The 14,534-nt window shown below is 41.0% G+C and overlaps 1 protein-coding gene across 1 annotated transcript in view; it reads left to right on the forward strand.

The window, feature by feature from the left end:
* Positions 1-608: 608 nt before the first annotated feature.
* Positions 609-14,534, forward strand: part of LOC145439399 (uncharacterized) — a 28,888-nt gene continuing 14,962 nt past the window's right edge. Inside the window, exons 1-4 of the mRNA XM_080316882.1 lie at positions 609-3,294; positions 11,175-11,293; positions 11,527-11,699; positions 12,043-12,251. Coding sequence (XP_080173008.1) covers positions 2,326-3,294; positions 11,175-11,293; positions 11,527-11,699; positions 12,043-12,251 — 1,470 coding nt within the window. The 5' untranslated portion in view covers positions 609-2,325. The remainder of the gene's footprint in view (positions 3,295-11,174; positions 11,294-11,526; positions 11,700-12,042; positions 12,252-14,534) is intronic.

Raw genomic sequence — 14,534 nt, forward strand, 5'->3', positions numbered from 1 at the left:
TAAATCACGTGACGCATGCGAGCGAGTATGTGAGGGGAGGGCCGTATCATGCGTGGCAAATTGATCTGCGAAATGCCAGATATATTGGGAAATTAGTCCGGCTATGATTCCAAGAAACCACGCTCTCTTTTCGGTGCATTGTTAGATTACTATCTATCTTTCAGCGTACACCGAGTGTGTGGAGTCTAGTGAATTAATTTTTAACTATATAAGATAGTTATTAGCAGAAGACGCTGATATACACTTATTCCGTGGAATGGTGACTATTACGTGTTCCCTGAATCGTAGGTGTTACCTAAAAGTAACTTGTTGGAGCCAATTATTGCGAAGCACTTCGGTTTTGTTACCATGACATCACCATTACGCTAACTATTATAATTACAGCGGTACACATGTTTCGTCAGCCGACTCCGCAAAAATCAAGCTTGAAATCGCTTATTAACGGATGTTATCTCTATGAGTTTATAGTCTTTTCTAATTGTATGTTTTCCGACTGAAAACCGCTCTCGACAATGAGAGAAACATTTACTGAAAAAAATGGTTCGCTACATCGCTAACCTCTATGCATCTGCTGATTGAATTCCCCGCGACGCTGCGGTATTTCGCTATATTGCGACCGTACACTGAGGTGAAAACGGGTTAATGAGTGCAGGTTATGGCTACGCTGGTATTTATCGCCGAAAAAGTCGGAACGGCGAGAGAGTCTGATAGCGCGCCGATAATTTTGTTCGGCTACTCCGCGTAGTTGAGACTTTAGCCGGCCACACCGCCGCGGATAGTCGTCGGTGCCGACATAGTGTATATCTTGCCTCGTTCAGAAATCGAATTAATACAAAGTCAGTTGAAGTTGTATGGACTGTAGCCGATACCAGGATGTACAATCACAAGCCTCAGATAAATCAACTAATGTATGGGTATCTATCGAATGCTCCAGTTTCGATAGTGAACGCGATTATGCGCTTATATGAACCGCGAGCAGTGTATATTTTAATACGAACACAAGGAGATCTAACGCGCATTTTCGCATTTTGGAAAGATATCCATAAGAAATAGTCGACAGGGTATTGAAAGTTCGCTGTGATATTCATAAGGCGAGCCGTTGAATCATAACTTCGGTGCACTATCGCCGAACAGACAATACAATATAACGTCCATGCACATTAAACATTTATTTTGTGTCAGGTAAAGGCAATTCAGAAAGTATAGCTATTTGTTCACGGACTCATAAACTCGTATAATGGCAAAATATTTGGTACTAAGTTTTGTTCCTGGCATGGCCATAAACGGGGTTAGTAGAAGTTATCCAAATGCAATCGTATACTTGAGCTATCCGAATCGCGAGTTTTCTGTAGAGGCTTATGCGTAATCCATTGAACAACTGTTATCAGATTTGTGGTCAAGTTCGATCGGGGTTATGGTGTGGGGTTTAGAATTTAGAGCATTCAATGCGATAAGTTATAAGTGCTGTTTATCTACTCTTTTATAATCCTAGAAACTATGATTTATGGAATCAAAATATCTACTTGGGATTACTCCGGCTGATGTTGCGTAGATGCTAATTAACTATTGTTTGTTACTTCAGCGGCGACCATTATTCTCGAAACCATTACCCGATTTAGATCTCTCGCCACTTTTTTTTTCTGTTAGGAATCTCCATTTAATTCTTCCGATCATGGCCATATTTCTTGCTAACCCCGTACTTCCTGGTGCCAACATCATCAATTACCGCTGCTGCTAGTCACGGGATTGCAAAAAATGTGCAATAATTACACACTGTGCAATGCTAGCAATTAAGCTAAGGTCGACATTAAGCAATTATGCTGATGTTAGTACCGTGATGCCTGTCCGGTATGCTCAACGCAAACGCTATCGTCACCGTCTTGGCGCGAATACGTAAGGGAAATCGGTATGGAAGGATAAGTTTGAGACGTGTTATTATGGGAGTTGTTCAGGAAATTACCAATCAAACCGATGTTTAGACTGGTTTTCTACTTCGTAACCTCTCGGATCTTCCTAGTTAGCCAATTTCTGGTAATACTTAAGAAGTTACTAGTCGTTGGTTTAATATTTTGAGATTTTTGGCGCGATAACATGATGCGGTTGCGGTATTGAGATCTTTTTATTGTATTTTGGAATAGCGAAATATATAATTTTCAGTATAGATTGGGCAAACTGCGTAGAAGAAACCTTTTATACTGCTAGCGTACGTTTTGTCGTAATTAGCCGACCGCACACCTTTTGACATCAGCGGTGTCAATGCAATTCTATCTTGTTTAGATGTGACTTCGTCGGGTTAAATCGGTTTCTTTAGAATAGCTTATCAAAATGGCGATGATAGCCAGGCATTCTGATGAAGTGTCAACGCCGGCCTTATGCTCAAGGAGGAATAAAAACACATCCGTGTCAACACAAGCCACCTCTTCGTCCGAAAACAATCCAAGAGCACACCGCGAGAGAAACGTGCTGCACCCCGAATGTCACCCGTTTCCGAATGCTTTTTTCAATCTCCCGTTAACTATTGCCGGGAAAAATAGCGCGGACGTCGTCGCTATAAAAATAAACAAGCGTCTCGGTCAGAACAATATATATTGTACGGGAATTCATTCCGTACCTTGTCTCTCGTTGGATGGTACGAACGAAGCGACTTGCAGATATTCTTTCAAGGCAGCAAGCCTTCCCGAGCCGATCCATCATAGACAAAGCCTGTCTTATGCTAGCGATATGAGGTTAAGGTGCATTTACAACCATACTTGCCGGAGGAATACCAATATTGACATTTGCATCTCTACCATTCCGAACGGGAATCATAAAAAGATGGATCGTCCACTCACGGGCGTATGTGAGAATTCAAACCAATGTCTGACTTCTCATCGAACGAAATCGCGGACTACCAGCTTATGCGATCAATCTTCAAACGTTTATGAACTCACCAATACGTTACAAAGTTTCCTGAACTGTCCCAGGGTATCAACGCTGCGTGTCGGTGATTCAGGGACAGCCCGCTCTAGGCGTACGTCAAAGCCACCTTCAATGTCTATTGTATTCACATGCGTCATTTTATTACTTTCGACAATGAATACGAACTGGGTGGCCGGGCGCAGACAGAATCATCGCCGGGGCGGGCCGAGATACACCCGAGAAAGCGGGTTCTCCCGCGGTATGGCGCGGTCAATGTCGTCCTCGCAAAAGTGCGAGGCCATCACCGTACCTCTGTGTAGGGACATCGGATATAACAAGACAAGGATGTCGCTTTCTATCATGAACAAGTTCACGCAGGCGGAAGCGAAAGCGGAGGTTAGTACGCGTGAATTTATGTTGGGAATTGGGATTTAGCACGACTGTGTGTATTTGTGCATGCGCACTTTCAGCCTTGCAATATAATCGAATGCGATGTAACACTGTCGATATGCTCGTGAAATTTACAAATTATGGTGTATTGTGAGCAAACAACGAAGCAATATCACACGCGTGCGCCGTTTTTTAATCTGATTTCATTTTTATGATATTTCGACTGTATTGGTCATTTTACATCGAGCGGATATTTTTATTCTAATTCCAGAGCAGCCGACTCTTAGCACGGCCCACATTTGTTCTAGTTTTTTTAAGATAGGGCTCACGCGATTTGTATAGTGCGGGGCGTCGATAATACTCCAGTACTTAGGTAGCATTTACGGGGTCGAACTCCGTCGGACTCGTACTGCCAAACCATTAGTTCGGTATCCATGGAGAGTACCAGTGTACCACTACACTATCTTGTCACTTCCTGTCCCAGTTACTTTTGTGTCAGTGGGTAATCTGAATGTAGCATCTCGGACAGCTGGATAGAGTAGCCGGATGGCTAACTCGACAATAATTGTAGATGGTGGGAAAGTATATTGACTCCATGCATCTCCAGTATACGGAATAGTTATTTGCATTTGCGATTATTGAGAAGTCATATTCTGAAATTTATCGTTTGCCGAAATACCGATCGCTAAATAAATCGCGGCATAGCCAACACATATGCTGTGAGTGTCAAGTTGTTTCTCGGTGAACCTAGAAGTACTTGTTCCCTCTATTACCATGGCTATGTAACTACCTTGACCGTTAGAGTGATACTAGGGCAATAACGTGGCGTAACTGAGATGTTTCGGTGGGCTTTTATTATTTTCATTCAGAGTGCTCTAACTGCATAATGCATATGGTTGAGATTTCAACTAAGGAAAGGGCTCGAAGTTGTAACTCCTTCTAAAATATAGGACATTGATTTTTTGGTCATGTAACTGCGTGTAAAAGCACAAATGCATGGTTACCGGTGGCGTGTAGCGTAGTAATATGTTCCACCGCTGTAACATCAATGGGTCGCGAATGCGAGATGGAAGGAAGTCTACTCCACGATCCCTGTTAATGTATTTGAAGTTTTCTCGGTTGCTCATAGCCGTCCCATCCATATAGGTCATACAGCAGCCTAGAGGGAATGTGGACAACACTATGGCCCAGTGAAAAATGACCAATGACCAATATGGTCAAAAAAACACTAGACAGTTTTGAATATGACATTAAACGTTTATAAGTTCGTTAAAATCCATTCGAACATGCACTTGAAATTTGAACACTGTCTATATCGCAGTCGTAGTAACACCAAGTTCATTCTGTAGCAGAAATGATAATTTTGCGACGTGAGGCAAATGTACAAATGCGGATTAGGCGTGGATTGTTTTGCGAGGTCTGGTGGAACTTATACATCTCGCTGCTCGCTTCAACACGTATCTTCACAGAATATATGGGTATAATCCTATTCGATTTCGTACGATCGAATCAACACAACATCTTGTTTGGATTAAAGTAATCCGTGGCGGTTTCTGCGCGATCCGTTAATTTCAGTGATTAACTGCCCCAAAGTCGGCCATTGTTATGAATTTGCCCGCTAATACTTCCCGGATTTCTTTATGTGTCAGTCGTAAGAGTCACCCGCGGTCTTCCGACACGCAGTAAATCTATAAATGTGACACGATCGCGAGATAGATTGTCTCCGGGTTTACATTGGTGACCACTCGCCTGGCGAACTAATCTTCATCAGCCTTTGGCGCTATGGCGAAATCAAACGCTTTTGCTAATGTCGATAGTGACGAAGTACTATGTAATCTTCAAGGTAAAAGCGGGGAAGAGTGGTTTATCGTTTGTTCCGCAATCGAAACATTGAAATGGTTTATGACATCCCAAATGTGATGCATTGAAGTTACGATCAGAAATCACCGCCTCGTAATGAATAATGGAGAGTGCTCTGGTTATACAAATGATATCGGAAATAAATGTTGCGTGTAAGACAATGTCTCCAAACTCATACGCCGCATAACCTGTCATCTTGACTTAGCTGATCTTGGTTTAAATCTTAAGGTATCACAACTCCCTGGCCTCGGAGAGTTCGTAGTTATAAGTTTGAAACGGTGAGAGAGTATTCGTTCCTAATCAAGCAGATCCTATCTTTCCAGAGTGCGAAGCTCGCATGAGGGTTAACGTAGGCCAGGCACATAGGCGGGTATCGACGCTTTTTACTTTACCATCTTTGTAAATGTGAATTCAGTCAGAGCAAGGCTTCTTCACTTCTTAAAACTATGCAGTAGATAATTTAACATGTGGGCGTAGTGTAACAAATAGTCGAATATGACTGGTGAATCATATTTCTAGATGCGGTATTCCTAAAATGAATATAAAAACAATCATAGTATGAATGTATGTTAGGAGTATATGGTCATCAGACGGAATCCAGGCATTGGGGTACCCATTAGCGTTTATCGGCTATGACGTTTCCCAGAGCGTAGTGCCCATATCAGATATGTGCGGTCCGAGTGGGTTATAAAGTAGAATATGAATCACACGAGAAGAGGCTAATATTAAATTATCTCTATTCCTGCATTGTGTTTAAAGAGCAGCGGCAATTCAAACGGTTGATTAAATCTGAACAATGTGATAATGCGACAAACTATTAGTTTTGCAATTGTTGGGCTTTAGGATACATGATGAGCATTCGAATCATATTATGCATGTTGCAGTTGTTGCACTTGGAATAGTCGTCTAAGATAGCGAGTAAAATCACAGCGACAGCGAACCATACTTCGAAGTTTCTTTCAACACGATTTGTGGTTTCACTTCCTTTCACCAAGTAAAGCACACACTGCTTGTTGGTGAAATTGCTGGTTTCGTTGGAACGACGACAGTTTTTGCTATCCCAGCATACCACATAGCGTAAGCGACTGAGTGATGTGCATTGTGCCTACAGCGTGTGTTTTAGAACATCTGATATGTAATTTCAGTTCCCTTTCTGCAGCGTAGGGCCGGCTTATTGCAATCGCTACTTGTTGTTTGTGTGGTAGTCATGGTATTTGTAGACTTCAATGATAACTTACATCATTGGCATGGCCTACTTCTAGGCTTTTTGAAGAGACCGCTTACATGGATCAGATGGCGATCAGATGGCTACTTGCGACTAAAATCTTTGAGTCTAAAATCTGGATATTAACGGCAGTGATAAAGTATTGCAAATCAACCATTTTGCGTACGTAAATGTTTCGCGGCATTGCCATGTCCTGCTCTCGACTTGGCTTTGAATTGAATTACTTTTTGATTCGAAATATTTTGACGTCATTGTGTTCGTTAACGTCGAATGGGAACGTGAATGACGCTTTGTCATGATCACACGCCGGTATTTCCTGATATTGGTATCGCCATATTCGTGGGGTTACGGAGCGGATGTCGAATCTTAAAGTTTATATTGCCCCACTATAGGCATCAGCCAAGCTGAATTCTCAATCGCTGTATGCGCCACGAATTTTTCGTTTTAAATCTAAACTGAAGCGACTGGAAAATGTAACCAGGAAATAGCGATCACTCAAAACGTACTACCTTTCGCGCGCACCTTGGCCACAAGGCGTATTGAAAACTAAGGAAATCGCTAACCGAACACAAAAGTCCTTGTCAGGTGTCGTGTAATGCAATAATTAGCGTCAGGCTAGAGACGATAATATCTGACTGATCACATTTGTTGATATTCCGGCGGCCGGCCGCCTCGGGCGCATTTAGCGTCGCGATCAAAAATCCTACATTGTTTTAACGGAACAGCTGAAACTTCCTCATTAAAAAAGCAATGATCTTGTGGTAGTATTGGAAACACCTGGGCTTTATGGTAGGCTAATCCTCATCCGAATTAAGATTCGATTCGAGAATTCCCACGTGGTGTGGTGGTGACAGCGTGAGAACGATGTGTTTCGAGTCTTATCTATGATTCGGGTTACAAATGTACCGTCAGTTGGGGTTCGTATGCTGAATTAGATACATTTATCCCTTCGCTCCTGATCCAATTGATTTATCAATAATAGATCATCTAGCTCACCAAATCTATTGGCGATGTATAAAAGGAGAAGACTTCTTGCTAATGTAATGATATAAGACGCGCATGCACTTTTCAAGTCTCAGCAACGACATTTTCCGTTACATTGCTAATGGGATCAAGCAGGTAACCGATCGTGGAATGTGTTTCTAATGTTTAAATCGCATCAACCTGCCGCGAAAACCGGAAAATGGGTAAAGCGACACCTGTAATGATGCAGCACGGTTTTCGGCCAACAAATGTGATGAATGGCATGTCGCTTAGCAGCCCGTCCGAGGTTCTAACGAGATCGAAAACAGCCGTCCGCTCATTTCCTCGCCCAAATCAGATTTTGACTCACCCAGCAAAGTATAAAGGTAACCGTAGGAAACAAAATAAAAATCTCATCGCTCCCAAAACATTTCCTACTTCACGCCTCGCGTACAAGCGAGGCGATTTTGTTTTGCCAAAACACAGCAGACACTTAGAATCATGTCCTGCAGCGCTTAAAATTTGCAGCTAGCCTCCGACCGCGTCGGCGAACGCATCCGAGTCGCGAAACGTCCCGACTGTCCGATGCCGGGCGTCTGATTTCTAGAGTATATGCCACTGCCAATACGCATCCACGTGACGCGATGGTGAATATCATTTATGCGAATTTAGTTCAAAGTAGCAAAATAGCAAAGTGACTGTACGAGTGTCCCAATTCTTGCTATCGCAATAATCGGATCTGTATATCTGACCTCTATTCAAACTATATCGAACATACATGCCTGTATATTCATTTCATTCTACAAGGTCATCTTCGAAGCTTGTTAACACGGACGATCACAAATGCTTAGTATAGCTACGTAGTATATAAAACTAGTGTCTGTATCAGATAACTCAGTGACACGAATATCTGTGACATAACAGTGAACCTTGAGACGTATATTGCCAGATTCATGCATGGATTTTATATACGATGTATATATGTATTGCGTACATTAGTCGGTCGGGTCACACCAATGTCATTGTGAACAACATACAATTCGTTACGTACAACCAGTAAGATGACATCCGAATTTTGTTAATGAGAAGTTTTCTGCAGTCAGACCGCGCCTACTCAATTCCTTTATCGCAGGAGTCGATTGTACATTAGGGCTGTTAAAAATACCCTTTTTCCGGATTCGAGCCATTCACTGAACAAATTGTTAGGTTACCCTAAAAATCGCTGCACACCGAATTTGGTTCAATTCCAACAAGTATAACTGTATAAGACTCCGCAGATTCAATTAAAAATTTTAATTCATTAGCTAAAACTGAAAAAAAAATTCAAATTTTGTGGTCAACCCCATGGAATTGTTGAGCTGTCTTCAAAGACGATGCAAAACAAATTTGAGTCGATTCCAACTAGTAGAAGCGGAGTTATTTGAATTTTTTCGTTGATAATTCTCTGATCAAAGATAATCCGAGGATTATCACCGAAAAACTCAAAATCAACATTTTGATCGATTTCAATTAAACCGCTGAGTTATATTAATATTGCTATATGTCCATTGTATAATGCAAGTGCTCATTCCAAATCATCGGCCCATATCTGGGTAATCATTTATATATAACAAGTGTTGAGTGTACGCAGAATTCCACGGTAACGTTATCAATCACGGGCACAGTTCTGTCATGTTAGGAAACCCAGCGATTAGATAGAGAGCCACGGATTTTGACGACCTCGATTGACGGATGACGCGTAACGCAACTGTCGCCTGTCTACATTTATACAGTCAACAAACGCTCGTATTTCGTAAGCGAGCACCTGAGTTCGCGGTTTCCTTAATAGGAATATAATTGAAATGGCGCAAAGCGAAAACTGCAGTGTATATGGGCAGAGGTCTGTAAATCGTATATTAATAGTTGCAACCGTTACCGTTATCAGAGTTCATAACAATGACTCGCGTGGATGAACATTACCGACTAATTGTCCGCTTCACAATAGTCATTGACGACCGTGGTAACCGGGAAAAGGTTGAGTTTAAAAAAAAAACTTTCTTATCGTATCATATACCACCATACTCTTCACGTTCTCAATGAGTTCGTTCTGGTTTCAGTCTTATCCTGAGCTTGATAAAATGATTTTATCAAAATCCACGACCAATAGTTCGATGTTTGATTTGCATAGTTTCTATTTAGAAAACGTTGCCATTCAAACAACTCAACGGTTGGATAGTTAGAAAATTACTCAAAAGTCACACACAAACATCTTCAATTCGCAATCGAGAAGTCACACCTTCCGTTAATACCTACCCGGCACGCAGAGCCCCGTGTGACATCGACGGGTGATACATCCGGAGATGTGATATTTTGGATTGTTTGTTTTAAGTATTGCATCCTATAATATACTCATTTCCTGTAAGAGCCCAAGGCGGTTATTATGGACGCCTATGGAAAAACACCAATGTTTATCATACTGTGTGATGATACCTAGGGTACATTGTCTCCAGTTCCAAAGGACATTGCTCAGGCGTAATAGTAGTTACTAATTATAGAATGCCCCGTGTCGCTCGTATATGTATGAATTGCATATACAATCTATACATGATTCTAACTATGCATCCACATTGCGTCGTTGGAGACCCAATCTCTCGTTCTTACATCAAAGAAATTTTCTGCAAATCTAATCTTCAGTTGCACTTGAAAATATTTCCGCTTTCGCAGCTGGCGTTACATGCTTCGTTTGGTGTATTTGTCAATAACGTTTGTGGCGGTATTACAATGCACGCAATTACAGAACGTGTGATTATTCAGTTTATCTCACCCTGTGTAAAAGACTGTTAACTCCAGATCGAAAAGACAACATATGCAATCAGCTAAACGTTTATATACAAGGTCGCGCCACATTACGTTCGAACGTGTAAACGTCTCGCTACGTCTGAAAATGAAGTTTCCATTTGACATATCGACTTCAGATTGAATCTATAAGGAGTTTTCCCTTCCATTTCCATGCACATTGTATAGCTTATATATAACTTCACACCTGTACCCGCTATGCGAATGAGATAATGTAATGATGCATTGGTCTGCTACCTGACTTTTATTGATGGTTACATTTATATCTTTTGATGCGCGATTTTATCCGGCAGAATTTCGGAATTTCTCGTTGCCCATAAAGAGTGGGTCGAAAGCGGATTTGTTATTTTCAAATTATTATAGTCGTTGTTAATTGTTATCATATATGTCCAGATTGCACCAGATATATCCAGGTGATATGTGATGTTTACATCTTGCTTGTAACTTTGTGACTGGTGCAGGATTTTCACAGTTTGTGGATGTTACATATTTGAAATTTAGAAATGAAATACGTACATAAATACTTGAATGCGTGTCAAATCAGCACATATGTCAAATCGCAGGTCTCATTCTTGCGGTATGAGAGTACAATGATGACTTGATTTGAGATTTTTAGAACATAATATCAACAATACCAATATACTCGATGGTAACATACACGTTTCAATATGGATTTTTGTGGAAAACTAAAAATAAATGGCGATTGAGCAGTCATCATAAACTCCAAATTTCAGACTTAGCAGCCAAAGGTTAATAGAAATACTCATCGAAAATTGAGTAATAAGGGCGATGCATACATTACTAACACCGGATTATTTGCGCTCTCGATGGAACCAACTATCTTGGCCAAACAGTATACATGGCACCTATACAATCTAATCACGCGATACCACGCCAAGATTGTAATGAAAGCCGCCGCAATCGCCATTGTGGTATTAACAGAGAAATGTCATTCATATCACCGGTTATCATGGTTTCTTTATTTATAAAATTCTTTTTCCAGCTCGACCTCTTCAATCCTCTGCTAAAAGTTAACTGTTCTGCGGAGACGAAGCTATTTTTATGTTCAATATACACTCCAATATGCATGGAAGGGTATCGTCAATTTCTACCACCGTGCAGGTAAGGGCTATATAGTACCCTCGATTTCAAATGGTACGATCCATCAAATGGTCGATCCACCGAAAATGTTGAAGACATCTCTCTTGCCGGAAAGTGCAAAGCCAAGCCCCATAACATATGTTAATCTTATTACTGCATGACTTTCGTCGGATATGTACTAATGGACCCCATGTTTATTTCCAGCGAGGCGACAATTCAGTTCGCGTGTTGAAATTTTTGGCATTTTCTCTCAGGTTCATTTGCGAAAGGACCAAGCGCGGTTGTTTACCGTTTCTGCAAAACTACAATTACGCGTGGCCCGAGAAGTTTCGCTGCGAGCAGTTTCCGGTTTACACCACCGGCAGGTCGATGTGCATGCATTTCAACCTGACGAAAACACCGGACGAAATAAAGAGAACAAATAGAGGTATTTTCGCAAGGAAGTGAATACCTTCACAACGCTTTCTGGGAGTGGTCTCGTAACTCCCAATGAGCCGCACAATTTGCTCAAATCGCTTTGTTTTTATGCAAAATCCCATCTTTTTCCGTGTTTCTGAAGTGTATCGAAAGTATTAATCGTGGATTAGCTCTATATGCGGGTTGAGTTTATGCCACAAATACGAACTTGCATCGGCAGACCGATACAGAGTAAGGATTACTGACAGTAATGGTATACCTGGCTCTATATTTTGGAATTGTGTATTTGTAAATGATACTCCCAAGTCAACATTTCATAAAATAACTTGAGGAAATTCATGCAATTATTACAGAGAAGCGCCCGTCTACTACGAAGAAGTCGAGGCGACCGAAATATCACACGATGCTGTCGACGACCACGACGACAACAACAACAACGAAATCCGCCACGAGATCTACGAAACCATCTCCCGTCACAGTTGCCGACAATTCAACATGCACTCCTGAATGCAGGGATCCTATGGTCAAGATAGAAAGCATCCATGACCCACTGTATAGTAAGGTATGAACAAATACAGCCTATTGTAGCATCGTAAATTAGAACTTCTCCGATATTAGGCACGGCAACAGGTAGCTGCCTGTTTAGTTCAAAGTGATTTCAATGATTGCTGAGGTCATAAACCGCCAAGGTTCATTAAGATATCACCACGGCTTTGAATCTTGGTAAATGGTGGTTTTCAGAGCCCGATACACAGTGCACGTTTTTCCGAATGCGTAATACAATAGTGGGACATGTAGGCAAATCATCATAAAAGTTAATATTAGTTATTATTAAACAAGTTATTAAAGTGCTATCGAATTATCATACGCGCGTCGCTTGAACTAATGCACGCAACTCAATTACATTGATTCCTGAAGGCATGCTTTTGAAACGGAAAGTTAAAAAGTACTTCAACTCAACCACAATTCCTAATGAGACGTGTCGGAACTTCGGCTTCGGGCTGTCGGCTTCGGGCCTTGCGGAATGCCGATCGGTATGGTTCGGGACGTCAAAAACCTAAAAATAACAGCACCGCAGTGCAAAAGAGTGTGAAAATTGGAGCGGTGGAGTAAAACATGGGGATGGTAATGCGAGCGGCATCGTTAACCCTAATCGAGCCGGAGTGACAACGCGTGATATGTTAAGTGCATTTACGGAACATTAATTTTGCTGCGACTTTTGAAGGCGATACTGTTAATTTGGTCTGTTGAATACCACGCCGAAATATGTTTTCGAAAGCATACGAAAACGATGATAAATCATTTGCTGTAAATCATTGCATATGTAATATGTCTTTCTATTTATATTACTATTAATATTATTTCGAGAAAAACAGTATGAAAAACTGAGTTTGGCTTATCACAACTAAAGGCTTTTTTCGCCACTGACAAAGAAAGGTTAACTGTGCAGAACATTATTAATATATCACAGAAATATAACATACCACACATGTACACATAAAAAGTAAAAAACAGGTTTTAAACGTTCTTCACGTCGTTCTACTTTACACTTGTTGTTACAGTCAAAATATACAATAATTCAAATAATGATTTTGTCGATTAGGATGTGCAATGTACGTGCGTAACTTGAAGAGTAAGATAGGAATTATTTCTCAATTGATTTTCGTAGCCGTGTCACCGAGTTTCGACGATGCTACGTTAGGTCAAACTGGGCCGACAATGCAATATCCCATGAATTATTCGACAATTCCAATCGTATTCGCGGTTTCATCCGAAATCATACTTCAGAATTGATATCTGGCGTGTAAAATGCACTTTTTCAAATCCATAGCATTCATTTCACACTTCATAAGCGCCTCGACTTTATTTCCTTTTATAAAGTCAGATTTGAAATTTGAGGAGGATATAATAAGACTCTACTTGTCGGCTTTACAAATAAACTGCTGGATTATTGACTTCTGGCTTAATTTTGTCAGGCAACACAGCTAATGATAAGGAAACTTTAAAAAAATGGGATAAGAGAACAGTGATTTTCACACCGACCGTGCATCGTTTTCTCAAGGAATTCGTAACATAAATCGCCATTGCGGTTAGGGTGATAGAAGTGTCACATCATAGCGGATTGTCTTCACCTCTCCCTTCTGTTTGTGTTGCATTCTTCGCCATCGTGGGTGGCCAGATGCGTGAGTGTCGCCCGAACACCGTCATGCTACCGGCGCAACTAATAAACTCCGAATGTTACAGCGCGGGGATAATCGTGAGTCACAAACTGGCATCGGCCATATGTAGTTGTTTCGCGATCGTACGGTGACTGGACTACGAATGAGTGGAGTGTTCTTATCGGCGCCTTTGTAGTACTTAGAAGGTGATATACACCACCGGATTTGCCATATCCATCATTGAATGTTGTGTACACAATCGCATGCCGATATCGTGTTGTACTTACGGAAACGAATATCTAGTGTCGAACACAGGTTCTTGTGAAATATATTACGTCCTCCAATTGTAATATACCTTTCAGCCAAACAAATTCGGTGCATTGTAGAAAACATTAACATATACGGATAGGCTTATTTGAATGTGCTGACTATTGATAATAACATTGTCCGCAATATACAGTGGGTGAACCTGAAGTTAAAAACGTCCTCAGGACGTCTTGGCTGGAACTATGGGAAATATAACTATACCCTGTAGAGCTAGAAATGAGACAACCGTATATTGTGATTGTGATAGATATTAGTCACTTGATGGAAAATGTCATCTTGCAAAATGCAGATTACGAAAATATTCGAAAAACGATTCACATTAGTGTTGAACGTTTTCGATATTAATTCTGCATCATCCT

This window comes from Botryllus schlosseri, chromosome 5 (assembly GCF_051294905.1).
Source record: "Botryllus schlosseri isolate E-star chromosome 5, Bs_hap1, whole genome shotgun sequence".
Classification (NCBI taxonomy): domain Eukaryota; kingdom Metazoa; phylum Chordata; class Ascidiacea; order Stolidobranchia; family Styelidae; genus Botryllus; species Botryllus schlosseri.